Source organism: Vipera ursinii (assembly GCF_947247035.1).
Source record: "Vipera ursinii genome assembly, chromosome: 10".
Taxonomy (NCBI): Eukaryota; Metazoa; Chordata; class Lepidosauria; order Squamata; family Viperidae; genus Vipera; species Vipera ursinii.
In genome coordinates, this window is record NC_139520.1 from 2625634 (window position 1) to 2646668 (window position 21035).

Sequence of the window (21035 nt, forward strand, 5' to 3'; positions counted from 1 at the left end):
ACATTGTCCCCCAAAGCACCAGAAGGCAGGACAAGAAACAATGGTTGGAAACCGATCAGAGAGAGAAGCAACCTTGAATTAAGGAGAAACTTCCTGACAGTGAGGACAATTAACCAGTGGAACAGCCTGACTTCAGAAATCATCACTGGAGATTTTAAGAAGAGGTTAGACAGTCACTTGTCTGAGATGGTATAGGGTCTCCTGCTTGAGCAGGGGGCTGGACTAGAAGACCTCCAAGGTCCCTTACAGCTCTATTCTATTCTATTCCTTTCAGTACTCAGATATTATAGAGCAATTAATGTACTGTGGTGATGCTTTGTTTTTCCAAATTCTTTGCCTACCTTAGGAGGAAATCCTCTTCCCAAGAAGTAAATGTGGAAGAGCTGAGACTGTCCCCAGTCAATGCCTGGCCAGACCAGTCCAATCAACGGGAAGAAGAACTCAGCAGGTATTATCCCAAAACATCCTACCTCAGCAGATTTGCTTGAGACCACATGAATGGCCTGTCGCTTTCCCGTACGGGACTGGGCTGGTGGTTGGGTCACACTTCAACCATTTGACAGGATGGCATCCCACTCCGCCCTCCTGGGGGTGGCGCAGGCAGACCTGCTCCAGTTGCCAAATGGTGTCCTGAAAAGCTGAAGCCTATTTAATTATGGAGGAAAGTCATGTTTTGGAAAAAAAGAAAGTCTACAAAATCTAGAATATCATCCACTCTGGTACTGCACAAACCGTAATTTTTTACTCTGTGTGCCGATGGGAAAGTATGCAGAAATCTCAGAAAAATCCCTCCTTGAAGGCCCAAACCCTCCATCTCAGACAGGGATGGACCCAGAGAACTAAAGGCTGCTTTAGACAGAGGGAGTCAGCCTCTTGGTGGACTCCAGCATGGAGTCCCTCCTGGGTGCAAAATGCCTGACAGGAAAGAGAGCCTAGTTTGCAGAGAACAGCGTGGACTAAGCGGGGTAAATCTGCGCTTTGGTGGGGTCTGGGGCCCCTCAGCGGTCCTGTCCTTCAGGTGGAGGCGAAGCTGCCCAAAGCATAACGGCTCCTCAGCCTGGTCCAATCTTTCCTCCCTCACAGAAAGCCTAACCTGACTAAGACCGACAGAAGGCATCAGAATATTCTGGGGCCCATTCAGGGATGACCGGAGGGTGGGGAGACTGGATGGAGTCTGACACATTTTTATTTTTCTCACCTCTTGCCTTGACAGGCGGCACCTTCTCTCACTGCTCCTCAGTCAAAGGGGCAGCTGAAGGGGGGAGCTGAGGGGTGAGTGGTTGTGTCTCAAAAGGAGGCAGTGCACCAGGTAAACACACACACACACACACACACACACACACACACACACAGAGAGAGAGAGAGAGAGAGAGAGAGAGAGAGAGAGAGAGAGAGAGAGAGAGAGAGAGAGAGATCAAACATTGCTTTAACTGGGTAGAACCTCCCAGTCCGGCAGAGCAGGTGCAGAAGGCTATCCAAGCGTAAGGTCACCTGTAAAATTGCTTCTTCCCCCCCAAGGCCAGAGGGGGCAGCTACCAGCCAACCAGGGAACCAAAAACCTTATTTTGGTTATTTTCTAACCAGCCCTTTTAACCTGTCCAAACTGCTGCAGGTTAAAAGGGGTCCAGCTGCTCTCTGAGCCACAGAATAAATCTTGAGAGAAGAGAATGGGGAGCTTAAGGCCCCCCCTTCCTTTCCCCCTGTCTCTCTCCCTCTGTGTGTTTTCGACATGCATCGAGGGGTCTCCCATCTGGCATGTCTCCACACACTAAAGACCAATGGGGAGGAAACACGGGGGGGCGGGGGGAGCGGGCTAGGGACCCTTCCTAGCATTCCCCTCCCTGCTCTCACGGCTGCAGAACTGATGGGGGACAAGAGAAACAGGGGAATAGAAAGAAGCAGAGGGAGGTGGCTCCCCCCTGAAAAGCCGGGAAAAGTAGAAAGGCAAGGGGTCAACCCCTCCCCCCAATTCTTTCCGATCAGGACAAGCGCGGAGTGCTGCTTGCGTTGTTTTTAAATATAGGCCTCGTGCTAGAATCAGCTCTTTCTGCTTCTTGTCTCTGCCCCAACGAGAGATGCTCTGGAAGGAGGGAGGGGGGAAGAGCTCAGGGAACGATTACTCTGTCCTGGAAATGCAGAAATCAGGAATAAGAATCTCAAAAGAACCCCACTTTGATTTTATTTGCTATGAGATGGAGCAAACAGAAACATGGAAAAGCTTTCCACTATTATATCCGACCCATCGCATAGGAAAAAAGAGCATTTCCCAGCTGTTGTCTGCCTAGAAGGACTGACGGATGCCAGCAGGACTGGCAGTTCCCGTCCCGACCAAGTTATCCCAGCAGCGTCCAGGAGCCACTTCAGGGTCTTCTTTGGACAAGACCCCCATTGGGAGAAGAAGTGCCAATGGCACCACTTCTGAATGCAACGTCAGGTTCTGCCCAGAGAGCGGGCAAAGGTGGGAGGACGGGTCACTTGACCAAGCTCTGTGGAGCACCTGTGCTGAAAGGCCCTGCCTGCGCTCTGCCTTCGATTGTGCCCATGAAAGGGCATGGGAGTGGCGTCTATGAGGCTTCTGCAGCTGGTCTTGCAGACTGGTGGAGGGATGACTTTGGATGACCAGGTGCTCCTTTTATTGCATCGGATTATTCTCCCTTCATGAAGTCTTAGCTCAGAACCCAGACAAGTGACCAGGTGCTTCCTCTCCTCTTTTCCCACCTGGATTGGTCTCTGATCAAGGACTTCTGGATACAGGCCTCTTGCCCTCTTCCCTGTCCCCCCCAAGTCTTGTTTTTACACAGCGAGGGAAATGGCTTTGGCTCAAGGAGAAACATCCGACACAACTGTAGGAATTACATGTATTTTTTAAATGTTGTGTGACTCCCCGGGCAGGAACAAAATGGCTCTTGGAGGAATGATCTGGAATTTCCAAGCAGCCCTTAAGAAAAAGACAAGGAAGGCATGGGCTGCATGTGGCCCCAAGAGCCCCGGGGCCATCTGTTAAACATGCCGAGAGCACCCCACTAAGGGTTCAGCAGCAAATCAGATGAAGCACATTTGGAGGGGTTTTCAAACAGAGTGAGAAGGCAGGGCAAAACTCTTCTATTCCCACTCTTATCTCTGCCCCCTCAGCCACAAATGTCCGGCCCTGCCCTTCCAGAGTCCCTGGGAAGGCAGGAGCCGATTCTCCCTCTTGGTTGCTCCACAGCTCACCCAGGCGCAGCAGCTCAGCCGCCAGCCAGAGTAGTGCCGTCATAAATGACCGCCTGCAGGAGCTGGTGCGACTCTTCAAGGACCGAACTGAGAAGGTCAAGGAGAAGCTGACGGACCCCGACGCCTCCTCCGAGGATGAGACCCCAGCAGCCTGTGAGTGAGTCTGGTGTTAAGGGCTGGGGCTCCCATGTCCCGAGGGGGCTGAGAGAGAGCCTTGACTGGCCAGCTGGGGCTGGCGGGGGGGGGGGGGGGAATGCTCAGCTCACAGGGGGAAAGCAGCCTCCGCCTTGGCAGGTTGACATCCTAGAGGCCATCAAGGTGCAAGCTGCAGTATGGGTTGTCCACTCTTGCTAGAGAGAGTGTGTCTGAACTTTCTCTTCATTTGGCCCCTAATGATGGGCAAAACATTTTGTTTCAATTTCACTGATTTGGTTTGTTCCCTCAGCTCCTTCCAAAGAGAAAATTCCAGAGGAGAAAGGCAAAGAAGCCGAGAAAGATGGAGAGGAGCATTTCTACGAAACCATTTGCTGCAGATTTAAATGCCACCCCTTCCTCTGCCACGTGAAGAAAGTCCAGTTCCCCAGCAGTATTGACCCCTCCTCCAGTAAGTAACAGGAAGGGCTTTGGGTTGAAGAGGAGCTGAACCCTGAGAAAGAAGGGAAGGATGAGCAGGAGAGACTTTGCAAAGGGAATTCTTGGAGAAAGAGTAGCAGAACCAGGGGCAGAGTCAAAAGAGAAATCAGCCTAGAGTCTCTACATAGTCACAAATGGACTAAGTCCAACTCTCCTTGAATTCCATTAACCCATATCTAGTGCTAATCCATATCATGTGCTAATCCATTTATTGCATGAGCAATAAATCAGTTTAACTGGAACTTCATGGTCTTCTGTGCCTGTCAGGAATGCAGACCAAGCTAATCCTTATCCCTTGAAACGCAAGATCATTTGTATAAACCCTTAAATACAGCAAGGTACTTCAGGTCTTTCCCAATGACATTTTCAATTATTGCAAATATAGTCCAAAAAGTGGAGAAAAGACACTCATAACCCACAATAGTATTTTTGCAATGTAGGTTAAATAAATTAAGCTGCAAACTGATTGCGGACAACCATCCATAAGCCTCTCTTAATCTCCAAACAGACTTCCCAGAAGGAAATTGGAAGCAATTGGTAGGGACCGTTGAGGACTCTTCCTGAGAGTTCCACATCTCAGTAAGGCATTTGACAAAATAGACACAGCTTACTTCTTCATAAGTTAGCCAAAGGTGGGATAGAGAGAATGACCACCAAATTGATTCACAATTGGCTGACTAATTGAATTGTAAAGGTAAAAGGTAAAGGTTCCCCCGCACGTGTGTGCTAGTCGTTTCCGACTCTAGGGGCCGGTGCTCATCTCCGTTTCAAAGCCGAAGAGCCAGCGCTTGTCCGAGGACGTCTCCGTGGTCATTTGGCCGGCATGACTAGACGCCAAAGGCGCACGGAACGCTGTTACCTTCCCACCGTAGTGGTCCCTATTTTTCTACTTGCATTTTTACGTGCTTTCGAACTGCTAGGTGGGCAGAAGCTGGGACGAGTAACAGGCGCTCACTCTGTTACGCGGTGGGCGGCCATATAAATTGAACAAATAAATAAGCAAATTGCACTGAATGGATAGGCTTTGATAGAACTACATCTACATGGAAGGAAGCATGCAGGGAGTATGCCAAGGTTCTGTCTTGGGCCCGGTGTTCTTCAACGGCTTTGTAAATGATCTACATGAGGGGAGAGAAGGGAAATTCATCAAATTTACAGATGACATCAAGTGTCAGCTGGAAATAGGTAACACTTTAGATGATAGACTCAAGATTCAGAAGGATCTTGACAGATTTGAACACTGGGCCCTATCCAAAAAAAATGCAGTTCATTGGTGAGAAAAGTCAGTCCTACAGGATATACCAAGTGCATGGGCAGGGCTTTTTTTCTCATAGAACGCTCAGAACGGAGTTCCGGCACCTTTTTTGGATGGAACCTTGTAGGGTAGGCAAGGCGGGTTGTATGACATGTGTGAGTTCCGGCACCTTTTTCTTTTACAAAAAAAGCACTGTGCATGGGTATAGAATAGGCAGTACCCAGCCCAACAGCAGTAACTGTGAGAGGGATCTAGGAGTCCTGGTGGACCAACATTTAAGTATGAGCCAAGCAATGTGCTACAGCTGCCAAAAAATCCCAGTATAGTCCTGGGCTGCATCAAGAGAGGGATAGCGTCAAGACAACGAGAAGTGATTGTACCGCTTTGTACTGCACTAGTGAGCACAGTATAACTAGGGGTACTGTGTACTGCATGCAAATTGTATCTGGTCCCTGTGATAGAAAAACGATGCTGAGTTGTGGGTGCTCCATCACTGGAGGTTTTCAAGAATAGACTGGACAACTGTCTATGGTATAAGGTTGTTTGCCTTGAGCAGAAGCTTGAAGTTGAAGACCTCCCTTCCAGCCCTCTGATTCTGTTCTGTGTTGGTTCCATATTTTATGGGGAGGCTAAGGCGATATCTCCATCTTTATCACTTTTTCTGAAGCTGAGAAAGATGCCTGGGACGTGGTCTGCCAGTACATTCATGCTGAACTGACTTTGGGAGGAGTAGTTCCACCTCTTAGCCCACCACTTGCTACACAGGCCATTTGGCCCACTGTGTGACAACTCTGGCCTGGTCTCTGATCTTCTCTCTGATCTGCAAGTTGTTCTTGCACCTGGAGATGGGAATTTGAGGGAAGCTCCACAAGAGTCCTGAGTATCTCCTGGGCTTCCCTCCTCTTCTAGATCTGATGTATGTGTTGTGGCTCTTACTTGTGGTCCTGGCATGGAACTGGAACTGTTGGCTGATTCCGGTCCGCTGGGCTTTCCCATATCAATCATCTGAGAATGTCTATTACTGGATGGCTACTGACTACTTCTGTGATCTCATCTACCTTCTGGACATCGCCGTCTTTCAGGTCCGCCTGCAGTTTGTCCATCAAGGAGATATTATTGTAAGTGGCACTCAGCAAGCCAAGCTGTGTCTGGGTTCTGACTCCTGCTTTGAGAGCATACCTGAAGCAGTGAAGCCCTTCATCCATAAATAAGCTACCAAATCCGGGCTGCAAAAACCTCAGTGACCACTGAGACTTTCCCAAGCCTTTCCCAAGACATTTATTTTAGGTTTATAATACGAGGTATCATCTGCAACAGGCAAGTAACCCCACTGAGCATAAACAATCTGCAAGACTTAAGAAGCTTCAGAAGAGCAGCAATTCTTGTGCAGCAGATTTTGATGCCAGACCAGGACACATAAATTCAGTTTCCCTTTGAGTTTCAGGTGCTGCCCTTTTGCATTTTCTTTCTGCTTCTAGACTGATAAGAGAGCCATGAGGAAGAATTACCTGAAGTCCCGTCGCTTTAAGGTGTGTAGTGTTTTGTTTAATTTACCCCTAATTAAAATGACCCCCAAAATCATCTGAGTGAAACATTGTTCTCCATCATATGATCAGCAGTATTCTGGATGCTGAATTCTTTGTCATACTAGAGATATTATCTGCTTGGGTTGTTGTAACAATGACTAGGAAGTTTACAAATGTAAGGTTTATGTTTAATGTCTTTCTTGTTATGTGCAGTAAAAATTGTATACAGTATAATATTCATATATAATTTGGGAATATCGGATCACTGATATCTTTTGAGTGAAGGGGAGATGGGTGAGTCTATCTTTTTCAAAATTAGTTTCTGTTAATTGGTCTCTTTGTTTGTAAAATGGTAAAATCTGATTCATTACACCTGATCACTTTTAAAATGTTTGCTCAAAAACATGTTACTATGCATATTTCTGAGATATATACATTTTTGTTTGCAATTTTGTTTAACCTTTACAAATGAATTACGCAGGTCGAATGTGTCTGTCAATGGGATGCCAGAAAAGCTCTTTCTCTCTGCAGATGGATGCCCTCTGCCTTCTTCCCCTGGACTTCCTGTACTTCAAGGTTGGCGTTCATCCTCTCCTGCGCTTGCCTCGCTGCCTAAAGGTCAGTCCTGCGCCATCTTGATTTTGCACCTTCCGGGAAGGAGGTGTTGGCGTAACCCTGAAGGTCAACCCAGAGGAGCTCCCAAGGGACTGGTCCCTCTCCGTGCTGCTCCTGAACACTTCACCCGTAGCTTCCTTTCCTTTCCTTTCCTTCGTGAACTGTGGGCAGAATCTTCTCTGGAGCTCACTGGGACTTTTATTTCTTTTTCACAGTACCTGGCCTTCTTCGAGTTTAACAATCGACTGGAAGCTATTTTGAGCAAGGCCTATGTTTACAGGTGGGTTCTCTCCTTCTGGGCAGGGAGCAGTTCTCTCACGTGTCTGACTGACATGCAACCTCTCTAAAGTAAATAGCAACAACAGGAAAATCTGACATGCGACTCTCTAAAAGAAATAGCAACAGGAAAATCTACACGATGGTTTTGTAGAATCAAAATGTGTGTCCACTTTATTTCCAATGTTACAAGCCACTTATTGCAGCCAAAGAGCGGAGATTTCTACTTTAAAGGCCAGCACTCTTGTTAATATTATGGTATGCTGAGCACCTGTTACTCGTCCCAGCTTCTGCCAACCTAGCAGTTCGAAAGCACGTAAAAACGCAAATAGAAAAATAGGGACCACTCCGGTGGGAAGGTAACAGCGTTCCGTGCGCCTTTGGCATCTAGTCATGCCGGCCACATGACCACGGAGACGTCCTCGGACAAGCGCTGGCTCTTCGGCTTTGAAACGGAGATGAGCACCGGCCCCGAGAGTCAGAAACGACTAGCACGCACGTGCGGGGAAACCTTTGCCTTTACCTTTATGCTGAGGTAAACTGAATTTAAAGCAGAAATCCTCAGACAGACTAAATAACGCAGTTTGTGCAGGGCCACCTCTAGAAACAGCTTGGGAAGCTCGGCTGACATGGAGGCTGGAGGAGCCGCTGGGAGCTGGATATGTTGATCCATAAAGGATTGTACTATCTGTGACCTTTTTGAGCATAAACCCCAGACCAATTTTAAAGCCTGAGGCTACCTGGCCTTTAGCCTCTGCCTCGGAGGCCTTCTCCTTGCTGTGGGATGGGATGCCCCAACTGAAAGGATTGTACAAGGAGAAACAAGAGAAGGAGGCCACTGGTTTTCTTGCGCCCCTCCTCCACCCCAGCCCCATCCCCTCCTAACATCAAGAGAACGACTGTATGCCCAGAAACTAGGGAAAGAAAGGCTCCTGACTGCCACTCTGACCAGGAGGAGAGGAGGAGGAGGAGGAGCACCCTGGGCCCTGCAAGAGGGAAAAGGCCCTGAACGCCCAGGAGCAACTTCCAGACTCAAAACGGAGCGCCCCACCCCCCATTGGTCTGCAGGACAGAGTCAAGAAAGCCAAGATGGCAGCTGTGATATGCAATCGAAGCAGTGCCTGTATTGTGTGTGTGTGTGTGTGTGTGTTGCACAATTTACATAGCAGCCAGGCAGAGCTGTGAGTGCATTGTTGTGGGGGGGCCCTTTGCAGACAATCTCGCTATCTTGGCTGGCTTAGAAGAGCTGGGCTGCACCTGGCCGTGTGGATGCTCCTCTCCAGCCATCCCTGATTCCCCGTGCACCCTCTGAGGGTCCTGCTTCTTGCATTCCTTCTGGGAGCAACGCAGGGCAAGCAATGCCCTCCAGGGGTGGGGTGGGGCGAGAAGCAGCAGAGGAGCAGGGCACAGGCAGCCTCAGGTCTTGCAGGGACTTCAGCAGCCCATCCTTAGCAGGGTTGTTGTTTTGCCCTCTTGGCAGAGTGGTAAGGATCACGGCCTACCTGCTCTTCAGCCTGCACCTGAACACCTGCTTGTACTACTGGGCCTCCTCCTTCCAGGGACTCGGCTCCTCCGCCTGGGTCTACGACGGCAGAGGAAACAGGTAGACATCACGGGCAACTGGCCAGCCGTCTCTGGAGAAGGGGCAGGGAGGAAGACGTGCACAACCTTTGTGTGTCTCCTGTGCTTTGTCTTTGGCAGTTACATCCGCTGTTATTACTGGGCTGTCAAGACGCTAATCACCATCGGAGGGCTGCCAGAGCCCCACAACCTCTTCGAGATCGTTTTTCAGCTGCTCAATTACTTCACAGGCGTCTTTGCCTTCTCAGTGATGATTGGTCAGGTGGGCTCTCACTTCACACCTTCTCTGGGTTAGGAAAACTGCTGCCTTCTTTTCTCATTTGCTGCATACCACGGTTTTTATGGAAATGCCAATTTCCATCGTAAGCCGTAGCAGTTGTTGAGTTGGACCTGATTTTTTGACAATTTTTATGGCAGATGTTAAGCAAATCAGCATGGTTGTTAAGCAAATCCAGGTTTTCCAATGGGTGTTTTTTGCCAAAAATTGGCAAAAATGGTTGTAAATTGCAATTGCATGATCGCAGGACTCTGCAACCGGTGATAAATGCCGGGCAATTGCCAAGCGCCTCAATTGCAATCATGTGATGTGGGGGTGATGCAAGAGTCTTAAGTGTAAGTACAGGTCATAAATCACTTTTTTGAAGCCATTTGAACTGTCCTTAAATGAAGGGTTGCCCTTCAGATATTGTGCCCCAGCCTAACAAAAACAAGCCAGATTCTCAGCCTGTTAGGTTTAGCTCTTCAGATGTATCTAATGGCTAATCCATCTCAGCACCGAAGGCCTCTTTGACATCTGAGTCACCTGCCGCAGCCCAGTGAATTCCATCAACCGAGTCGTGACTGTTGGCACCGTGGAATACTGTTCTCCCATTTGTCCTTTTCTTTAAATCTTATACAGATGAGGGATGTTGTTGGTGCTGCCACAGCAGGACAATCGTACTATCGGAGTTGCATGGATAATACCGTAAAATACATGGCTTTTTACAGAATTCCCCGTTCAGTTCAGAACCGAATCAAAACTTGGTATGAATATACTTGGCATTCCCAAGGCATGCTGGGTAAGCACCTTATTTTCAGAGGCAAAGGATTTCTTTGGTCTTTCTCTGTTGTGTAATTACAATTATTGTTGGCTACAAGTAGAGGTATAGAGAAGATGGTGATGGCAAATGTCCTGCCCATTTTTATGTGCATCATAATGTTGCTGCCGTCTTGCCTTTTCGATCCTCCCTGGCAAACACTCCTTGCGGCAGACTAGGTGTAGCATTTAAATGCATTTAAATGCATTTTAACCCAAATCTGTGCACTTAAGCGAACCCTGAGAGCAGGAACTAGAGGGGAGAGCAGTCTTCTCCTGCCTCTCCAGTCCTGCCCAACAGGCTTCCCAGCCGATCGTCAGCTAAGGAAGGAAGCCTGCAAGGGGTGGGGGGAGATGGTCTCCTGTCCATCAGCAGACCTGCAGGGGTGGTTCTTCTCCTGAGAACCTGCACTTCCCTATCCCAATTTTTAAAAAAACACCTTCCCCTTGCCTGCTCTGGAGACGGTTCTCCCTCTGTATGGTTAGACCCACCGTTTGAAGCCGCCTTCTTGTCCTCTGATGTCACAAGATCTTGCAGAAGCTGCGGGGCTTAGAAAAGTGGTGGGTCCTCTTTTCCAGCCATGGGGTGGGCCGGTTCGCTGTGGTGATTCTTGCAATCTCTGGCAGGATTCCTGTAACAGGATGCAGCCCTTGATAATGGCGCATAAGCTCCAGCAATGCCAAAATCTAGTCAATTTTCTAAATTGTACCACTGAGACAAATGGCTCGGTCCTGGTCTGTATTATTCACACTTGAAAGCTGTAGGCTCAGGGTCCAAAGGGTCCTCCGAGAATTCATTCCATTTACCTGCGAAAGAGTCGCTCTTCTGGCTAAGCAAAGCCCGCTCTTGCTGTCTGCTGAGAAGGCTGACGGAGACACTTTGGGGGTACAGCTGAAAACATTTTATTTGCACAAGCTGGGGAAAAATACTTCTTGCGCCTCCCGGCATTCTCTTTTTTTCCTGTTTTGTGGAGGCGATGCAATGTCCCAGGGGTTAAAGATGCTGAGCTTGTCAGCTGGAAAGCTGATAGCCTGGGTCCTGAGAACCAGGCAGAGGGGTGAATTCCCATTACTTGCCTCAACTCCTGCCCACCTAGCAATTCGAAAGCAGGCATGGTGGGACAGTAACAGTGTTCCATGCGCCTTTGGCGTATAGCCATGCTGGCCACATGACCGTGGAAGTGTCTTCGGACAATGCTGGTTCTTTGGCTAAGAAAAGATGAGCACCACCCATAGAGTTGGACATGACTCGGCAGGGAAACCTTTATTGTAGTGCACATCCAATGTATCGTATTACATCCAATTCTTCCTGGGGTGAAAATGTTATTTAAAATAATAATTTAAAATGCTGGGGGAGCATTTTGAGTGTGGGGGTGAGAGCCTTTACCTCCCTCTTATCCAGCTGGCACCGTAATCTTGGTTCTCTGCCCATCACTTGAGAATCGGCTGAACTCAGCGCAGCTCATTGCTGGCCCTCTCCAGGTTTCTGGAGGCAAAAAGAGCCACCAAGCCTTGAGAAGTTTCTCATCACGGGAGGCTGGTATTCCCACCTGAGCAAATGCAAGGCTGCTCAGGATGATTCCGGGATGGGGTCCATCACAGATACCCTAGCCCAGTTCTCTTCTGTTGCAACACGAGGCCAGAAGACAGGTTTTCTTCTTTCCCCCGCTGCAGATGAGTCAGAGCTGCTCACGCAGCTTCCCGAAAAGATGAAGCTGGACATTGCGATCGATGTAAACTACAGCATTGTGAGCAAAGTGCCGCTTTTCCAGGTACTGCCAGCTGACTCCGGGCTCCTCTTACTCACCTGGCTGAAAGAGCAGACTCCAATCCTTCTTTCCTTCTTTTGGGACAGGGCTGTGATCGGCAAATGATTTTTGACATGCTGAAGAGGCTGCGATCCGTGGTGTACCTACCTAACGACTACGTGTGCAAAAAGGTAACCAGCGAGTACTTCTGCAGCAGAATTCAGTCAGCATGGTAAGGGAGGCTCCCAGGCACAGGTGGTGTTCTGCATCTCACACTCCCCGCATTGTGCTTTTTTTGGACAATGCCACTGAAGCAGGTATTATCCAAAGATTTCGCTGGGGCGTTTGTTTTTAAGTGGGGGAATGTCAGTGGAATTAGATCTGCTTGGTTGCAGTAGCCAAATCTAGTTGGCCATCGTCACAACCATTACACGATCCCTAATGATTAGGTGTCAGGGAAAGCAGCATTCAAGTCAGAAGCTAAAATAATGGCAAAGCAGAAGCAGCAGAGCTAAAAAAAACACAAAGTTTTGGAGGAAGAGCTTGGTTTCTTTAAAAGGGAATTCATTTCTTCTTTCTCCTCTGAAAATCAGAAGTTACAAATGAAAACAGGACAAAAAACATCCAAAGTAGGATTATCTGCAAATATACAAATATCAGGCATTATTCATTTTCCTGTTCATTATTTGCCAGTTACAGTTGCTGACCCTAAGTTCACAAGAATGAAGAGATGGCAAATTAGTTCTTTTTCCTGTCTAAAGTTTGGTGCTGCAAATTTTCCTCACAGACCAGTTCTGACAACCTCTCTGGGGCCTACACTGGGAAGGATGGTAGCTCAGCCCTTCCCCTGAAGACAGCACCGTCTCTATAAGCCTCTTTAAGCCTTAAGTTGCTCTGGTAACACTTCCCTTGTTAAAATCTCTATCTAGCCCACAGAAATACTGCATTTCCATTTTGCAACTGCAGATGCAATTTTCTAGGATGCACAAGTTATAATTTCAAGGCAACTCCGATCAAAGTCACCTTGAATCACGAGATGGGTGGCAAAATAAAGCAAAGGTAGCACCAATAGTCATAGGCGCCTTGAGTGTACAATCCCAAAACAACTGAACACCATTACAATCGACAAATTCACCCTCAGTCAATTGCAAAAGGCGTCTTTGCTCAGAACAGCTAGTGTGCTGCGACGAGATCTAACACCATCAAACATCCACCTCTGTCTATCCCAGGTCTTTGGGAAGGACTCGATAGGGGGATAAAAATCCCAAATCCAGTCTGAACAGCTGGCTGACTGTGTGATGAACTACAATAATAATTTGCGTAAGGTTTTCAAAAGAAAAAGTTGTGCCAATTATTCTTCCCTTTGAGGGGAACCTTAATGAAGTTCAGGCAACTAACCCTCAACTCTGCAGAGCCGAAGGACCCAGGGGGGCAGAACTGCTCAGATCCATTTTTTCCTTGTTTTTCCTTTAGGGAGAGATTGGCCGCGAGATGTACATCATTCAGGTGGGACAAGTCCGAGTGCTTGGGGGACCGGATGGGAAAACCGTGCTCGTGACACTGAAAGCCGGCTCCGTCTTTGGAGAAATAAGGTCAGGCCAACCGTTTGATCTTCCTTTTCTCTCCTCTGCTGCATTTCTCTTCTGCCTTTTCTCCGAGGCTCAGGGGAGCTTCTCCAACTGCATTTCACAGCAACAAGCCCGTGACGGGACTGGTCCAGTGTGGGCAAGGAGGGCAGCCATCATCTGAATCTCCCCTTCCAAATCCAGCATCTAGGCCACAAGACTGTTCTTTAGGCATCTCATCTCGAGACATAGTTTTATGTAAGCAACCCTTGACAGGTGCAATAACCAGGAACCCACGATGCTGTTCCTGGTGACTTTCCAGGCAAAATGAGAGGCTCTAGCACAGAGGTCCCCAACCTTTTGGGCACCAGGAACCGGCTCCATGGAGAGAGGTTTTTCCGTGCACTAGAGGGTGTCTGGCTTTTTCTGTTGACTGAATCTCACAGAGGGGGCGTTGCTTGTTTGTGTGGACCGGTTGCTGGCATGCTGCAGTCCGGAGTGGGAGTTGGGGACCCCTGCTCTAGCAGCTTGGTGGGAGCAAGTGGGTCTCCATCACCAGAGCAGCTCTTCTGAAGACAGCCTTGCTGCCTCTGGAGGCTCATCTCCCAAGAAAACTGCACCATCTCCTATCTCCAGGATTAGAAAAATACAAAAGAACATCCTTTCACTTAGTCTTTAATAGTTAATTTTAATGTTTGCTTTGAACATTTTTAAACTTATAAGCTGCATTGAACATTGATACAAGTAGAAAGGCAGGTCATAAACCTAATAAAAGAAATGCTTGAATAAAGCTGCACCATCTTGCCTGGAGGAAACCGGGCTTGGTAGCTGGAATAAATAGGGAGAAACTGAGGTAAATGGAATCCAGCCATGGCCAGTCTTAGAGATTAGGTAAAATAGCCTTTATTAGCCTGCTAGCTGGATGACTTGCAAGAGGTCAAAGGTTTAACCCTCGCCGAGATGATCTCCAGCAGCAAAGATCTTGGTTAATTAAGCTTCTGTATTCAGTTTCTCCCCACAAATCTGATGGTCCTTTCCCATCTCCCCCTCAGGTTATCTTGAGGCTGCATGGCTATTATGGCCTGGCACCATAGTAGTCAGTAGTAGTGCCTTACTCAATGAACATATGGCTCCTGGCAAAGTTTGAATCCCCGCCCCCCCTTCAACAATGGCTGGGTGTGGTAGACAATTTCAGCTTCTCAGGGCAACTCAATGGGATGTAGCTACTCAGCCCCCAGTTGTCCGGCTACTCAGCCCCTCCTTGTCTGGCTGGGGAAAGTGCAGATGGCTTAGACAAGCAGAAAAGGTGGGGGGAGGGGCACTTTCCGCTGGCACCAAGACACTGACTACATCCAGTTCTCTGTTTAGACAACAGCTATGGGACTTCTTGGGAAATGTTTGGGGTGCCAAGAAGAGGGTCCCAGAACTTACCAATCTTGCTGCACAAGATCAGTAAGCAGTAAAGACTGACTTTCTTAACCTATAGAATGGATTAAAGCTGTGCAGCTTCAGATTGAAAAAATTGGCCAAACACAGAGCAGCAACTTCAAATCCTTTGCTCACCAAACCCCATCGTCTCCCACGCTACAGTGGGCGGGCCTCAGACTTCTGTTCCGAAAGACATCAGATGCAAGTACTCCTCAACCTATTAGCACAATTGGGACTAGGATGTTCATTGCTAAGGGATGTGGTTGTAAAGCTTGACGTCATCTGAGCACGTCTCTTAGCGAGAGCAATCCCCAGCGGCATTATTATCCGAATCTCATCAGTTGCTAGCCAAGCCACCCCAATTCAAGCCATCTGGGGCTTGCTCCCTTGCTGCCCTGAGCGTCAGCAACGGACAGCTCCTTCTTCAACTGCCCCCACTTGCCTATCTCCCCCCATCTCTGTCCTTTTGGGTACTCTGCACCTTGCCTTTGCTCTGGGGCTGCCTGCCACACTGCAGCTCTGGGGCTGCAAGAGGTCGCTGAGCTACAGTGCAGAGCAGCACAAAGCCCTCCCGGAACGCTGCAGAAGCATGGCGTGAAACCGCAGCCGCTCTGACTCCAGCCACCCCACCTGCCCAGCAGGCCTTCAGCAGCTTCTTGGTCCTGTTGCTGACAAAACGTGTCTGGCCTGGCTTCGGAAACTGCTGGCCACAGGAGGCCTCAGGAGCAGCTGCCATCTTGTAAAGAAAATCTTGTGCAGCCGGCAACTGCCTTGCAAAAGGCCCGGCCAGGCAAGCTTAGTCAGAGGCAGGAGGAAGAAGGTAGCGAGGGTCAACTGGGTGGTGGGGTGCAAAAAGGACATAGATGGGGAGATGGGTGGGCGGGGGGAATAGAAGCACCCCTCTGCAGGCCTCAGTGCAAGTGGGCAACTAAGCACCCCGATTTTGGTCCTGTGATGTGGGCGCTGCAACAACTGTGACTTTGGGGACTGGTCATAAGCCCCTTTGTTCAGCACTGCCATAACTTTGCAGAGTTAGACATAAATTGAGGATTACTTGTATCGCAAGGCATGAGGAATCAGAGTAACAGTTGGAAGGGACCTCGTAGGTCATCTAGTGCAACCCCCTGCCCAAGCAGGAGACCCTACACCAGGTTTCCCATACAGCTACGAGGACGCAGTTTCGTCTTAGAAAGCTTCAAGAGCTGCACTCTTGGCCCGGCTTGGTCCCCCCCTGCCCAGTACTTGCTGTTTCTGGCAGAGCCATGCAGGTGGCAGCCAGGAAGATGCCCCCGGGAGAGCCAGAATGCCCACCAAGTGCAGGTCTCAAGGCCTGGCCACACAAGCCCAGACACCCTCCAAAAAGCCCTTTGTCAGGCAAACAGCAGAGAAGAGGATCCCGGCCCCCTCATCGCTGGCCTCCCTCACCCGCCTGCCCAGCCAGCAGGAGTCAGGAGCAGGCCAGTCCCTGCCAGCGCAGCCCTGCCTTCCCCTCGCGACAGACGGAGCCGCTGCTCTGGCTGCAGAGGTTTTGTACTTTCGAACTGCTTGGATTACTGGATCTTGCATTTGTTGTTACTGAAAAGATACGGTGGAGACAGGCAGAATGAAGTTGCTGCCCCTTTCTGTGGGAGATGAGAAATTGGCTGATGAGTTTGTATTTTTGCCGTTTCTATTAGTTTACTGGCTGTGGGAGGCGGAAATCGACGTACCGCTAATGTTGTGGCACATGGATTTAGTAACCTTTTCATTCTGGATAAGAAGGATTTGAATGAAATTCTGGTGCACTATCCAGAGTCCCAAAAGCTGTTGCGGAAGAAAGCCAGGTGAGATGTAGGATGCTCAAGGGTTTATTTTAATTGATTCATTAATCAACTTGCTCTCCTTTCTATGCCATTCCAATCAATCCAATTCCAAGAGGCTCATGCTAGCCGATGTGTGAGGAGCTTATTTTCCAAGAGGCCAGGTCTGTTGTCGGGATCAGTTGGTGGTAAAATATGCCTTCCTCTCCTGCCTGACCGGATCTGGTTTGATCTGCTGTGTGATCTGGTCTCCTCGCCCTTCCTCAACCTTCCCCTTCCCTCCAGCCCTCCCCTCCCCCTCCCTTCTCCTCTCCTCTGTGTTGGGTTGAGTTTGTCCGTGGAAATCTGTCAGGAGAACACCCTTGTCTGCCAGGGGTAACTTCCTTGCCCATCGCTCTGCCCAACTGACAGTTCAGATAACAGACCTTCAGCCCTTCGGGCTTTATTTGGTTCCTCATACCTGCCATGAAACAAGACAAATTTGGGGAGGGGGGCTAACAGATCAAGACAGGGAAGAGATTCAATATATGAATGGCACTGAACGAGTTATATTTAAGAGTTGCTATTAGAGGCGGCCTTTACGATTCACTTCAGATGCTGCTTAAATTATTTTCTTCAATTATCCATGTTTTTGATACCTTGGATGATTTCCCCAATTTCATGGAAACAACAGGTAGGCTGCTCTTGATTAGCACAATTCTGTGGACTACCAGAGTTCCCATATGAGGTTTAGCTATACAGCTCTTTGCCCCAAGAGGGAAAAAGATTTTTCTTCTATTTGCACTCTTCCTATGTTTTCTCACTGCAAACAGATGTGTGCCACACGTCTCACTATCCAAAGTGATTCTGGTGACTCACACGGGGCAGTAACATCTGGAAGTTGCTTTAGAAGAAAACTCCAAAGAAACAAGGAGCCTCTGCAGGAAGATCAGAGGAGGAGCATGAGAAGAGTTCGCTCAGTCTGCTACGCGGTTTATTCCCTCAGATCTGGCTGATCCAATTCTGTGCCTCTCTTCTGTTCTAGGCGAATGCTGAAGGGCACCAAGCCCAAAGAACAAAAGGGGCTGCCCAAAGATGTCCTCATCATCCCTCCGAGAGCTGGCACCCCCAAGCTCTTCCAAGCCGCCCTGGTGGCTGCAGGGAGAATGGGGGGCAAGGGCCGGCTGGCTCACCTCCGCTGGAAACTGAAGGAGCTGAAGGCGATGCAGGTGCGCTGGAAACGCCGCAGGCGGCCTGGCCGGGCTGGAGCCCTCTGACCTTCTTCACCTTGGGCTTGGTCCACTAATGGATATAATTGCTACAGCTTTTAAATCATGGTTGTCATTCAGCAAGCCAAAAATTAATGAACCACGGCTCAAGCGTTACATGAACCCAGAAAATTGCAGCTTGCACAGTAAACCCCTGAGACACCAGAATGGAGGAAATCATAGCTGAGCCTTGAACAGGTGGTTCAATGAGATTCCCCCCCCCCATTTGGAGGGGGTGGGCACATATTTTGGGAGTGCGTGTCAGGTGCTCTCACAAAGCAGCTGAGCACGGCCGGTCCCAAAATAACTGTTGACTGGGATGATGCTGATGATTCTTCACTTTCCCCCCCTCATTAAGGTGGATTCTACCAAATTTGCTCCTCTTTATGAGCAAATCTTGTCTGGGGCTGAGGTCAATTTTATCTTCCAGGAATGCTTCTGCTGCTCCATGGGCGTTTTGCTCTGCAGCATCCCAGCTCCCGTCTCAATCTCATTGTAATTAACCCTACTAACCCAACAGTCAGCTGAGCAGGGAGCCAAGTGGATGAAATATCTCGGGGCTTATTCACGCCCAGGGACATTGCTCTGGGCCCTGTCTAGAAGGATGGACTCTAGAACTAAGGTGTTGCTTCCGTTTTAAGGCAAGCAGCTTTTTCCTACCAAGACCCCTTGCAGAACTCCCAACCTGACCGACTTCTCTTTCAGGCTGCCGCTTCCACACCAGTTGTCCCTAAGTCACCAGCCAGCCATGCTTCGCCAGCTGCTTCCAAGCCCGACGACTGCGGAACTGAGGCGATGCCCTCCAAACGTCCTGACCATCCTATTCGGGTTTCCATGAGTCCAAGCCCTGCTGGGGATGAAGAGATTCTGTCGGTGGAAATCCTAGAAAAAGAGAAGCGCAACTAGACGAAGCAGACGAGCCTCCGTGTCTGTGCACGCTGTAAGTCCAGAAAGGCTCCTTGCTGGTCGCATTTGCTTGGATCATCCAGCCACTCCAAGCAATCTCTCGCCTTCCGCTATTAAGAAGAAAGGGGGCTGAGACGGAGGGCTGGCCATTAGAGACCCCCTACAATTTTTTACGCTTTATTTAGAGAACCAGTCTGGTGTCATAGTTGAGGCGTCAAGCTAGAAACCAGGAGACTGTGAGTTCTAGTCTTACCTTAGGCACAAAACCAGTTGGGTGACCTTGGGCCAGTCACTCTATCTCAGCCCTTGGAAGAAGGTAATGGCAAACCACTCCTGAAAAACCTTGCCAAGAAAACTGCAGGGACTTGTCCTGGTCGTCTGTGAGAATTGGACATGACTGAATGGAAGAAAAAGCACATTTTTACACACCAAACTGTTTAACTGTATCTTTTAGAAGAATTTCAGCAAAAATCCAAAAGAAATTAGAGCGAGTGAAAACTCTTAAGCAATACTGTTTTTTTTAAAGATTCTATATATACAGTAAATTTGATTTGCTTAAAATGGCTGTAGTTTTTTCTGTTGTGTGGTCTTTTAATTCCATGGATGAGAATCCTAAAGGGGAAAACAACTCAAGAAGCTTGGGAAATTTTGAAAAGTGAGATAATAAAGGCCCAGTCTAGTACAATACCAACAAAGAAGAAAAATAACAGCTCTCAAAAGAAACCACCATGGCTGCATAAAGAACTCTCTGATAAACTGAAAGATAAAAAGGACAAGTATAAGAAGTGGAAAGAGGGGCACATAACTAAGGCAGAATATCAGCAAATAGCCCGTGCCTGCAAAGATGAAGTGAGGAAAGCTAAGGCTCAAAATGAACTAAGGCTTGCGACCAAAGTCAAAAATAACAAAAAAAGCTTCTTTCAACATATAAAAAACAAGAAAACAGTTAAGGAAATGATTGGTCCATTAGTGGGGGAAAGTGGCAAGAAGGTGACAAGCAATAGGGAGAAAGCAGAACTATTTAATTCGTTTTTTGCATCTGTCTTTACACAAAGGGAAAAAACAGTCCAACCTACTCAAACCAGTGCCATAAATGAGCCTAGATGAGTTCAAATCACCAGGACCAGATGGATTACACCCCAAGGTTCTCAAGGAGCTGGCAGACGTGATCTCAGAACCACTGAACTATATTTTTCAAAGATCCTGAAGCACTGGGGAACCACCAGAGGACTGGAAGAGAGCTGATGTAGTTCCCATATTCAAAAAAGGGAAAAAAATAGATCCAGGAAACTACAGACCTATCAGCCTGACCTCAATACCTGGGAAGATTCTGGAAAAGATAAACAACAAATTAGCGAACACCTTGATGCGAACAAAGTTATCACTAAAAGCCAACATGGGTTTGTCAAAAACAGATCATGCCAGACAAATACTATTACATTCTTTGACCAAGTGACAAAATTAGTGGACCAGAGGAACGCTGTAGATATAATTTACTTGGACTTCAGTAAGGCATTTGATAAAGTAGATCACAACCTACTACTTGGTAAGATAGAAAAATGTGGGTTAGATAGCATTACCCCCAGATGGATTCGTAGCTGGCTGACAGGCCGTACTCAGCGTGTGGTCCTCAATGGAACCGCATCTACATGGAAGGAAGTGTGTAGTGGGGTGCCCCAGGGCTCTGTTCTGGGCCCAGTGCTCTTCAATATCTTCATTAATGATTTGGATGACGGGATAGATGGAGAACTCATCAAATTTGCAGACGACACCAAGCTGGCAGGAATAGCCAATACTCCAGAAGATAGGCTTAAGATACAGAAGGATCTGGACAGACTCGAACACTGGGCACTATCTAACAAAATGAAATTCAATGGTGAAAAAAGTAAGGTTCTACATTTAGGCAGGAAAAATCAAATGCACAGGTATAGTATAGGTGGTACCTTGATCAATAGTAGTAACTGTGAGAGGGATCTCGGAGTCTTAGTAGACAATCACTTCAATATGAGCCAGCCGTGTGCTGCAGCTACCAAAAAAGCCAACACAGTGCTAGGCTGCATTAACAGAGGGATAGAATCAAGATCACGTGAAGTACTAATACCACTTTACAATGCTTTGGTAAGGCCACACCTGGAATACTGCATCCAGTTTTGGTCACCACGATGTAA

At 48.2% G+C, this 21035-nt stretch overlaps 1 protein-coding gene across 1 annotated transcript in view; it reads left to right on the forward strand.

The window, feature by feature from the left end:
- CNGB1 (cyclic nucleotide gated channel subunit beta 1) overlaps positions 1-19349 on the forward strand; it is a gene marked incomplete at its 5' end in the record, with an annotated part of 44512 nt that extends 25163 nt beyond the window's left edge. The window contains 16 exons of the mRNA XM_083370245.1: positions 347-448; positions 3209-3366; positions 3659-3817; positions 6011-6219; positions 6580-6630; positions 7159-7245; positions 7458-7522; positions 8999-9121; positions 9220-9361; positions 9998-10157; positions 11849-11946; positions 12030-12113; positions 13396-13514; positions 16592-16738; positions 17739-17922; positions 18667-19349. Of these exons, the coding sequence (XP_083226371.1) occupies positions 347-448; positions 3209-3366; positions 3659-3817; positions 6011-6219; positions 6580-6630; positions 7159-7245; positions 7458-7522; positions 8999-9121; positions 9220-9361; positions 9998-10157; positions 11849-11946; positions 12030-12113; positions 13396-13514; positions 16592-16738; positions 17739-17922; positions 18667-18867 (2089 nt within the window). The 3' untranslated portion in view covers positions 18868-19349. The remainder of the gene's footprint in view (positions 1-346; positions 449-3208; positions 3367-3658; positions 3818-6010; positions 6220-6579; positions 6631-7158; positions 7246-7457; positions 7523-8998; positions 9122-9219; positions 9362-9997; positions 10158-11848; positions 11947-12029; positions 12114-13395; positions 13515-16591; positions 16739-17738; positions 17923-18666) is intronic.
- Between the last annotated feature and the right edge of the window lie 1686 nt (positions 19350-21035).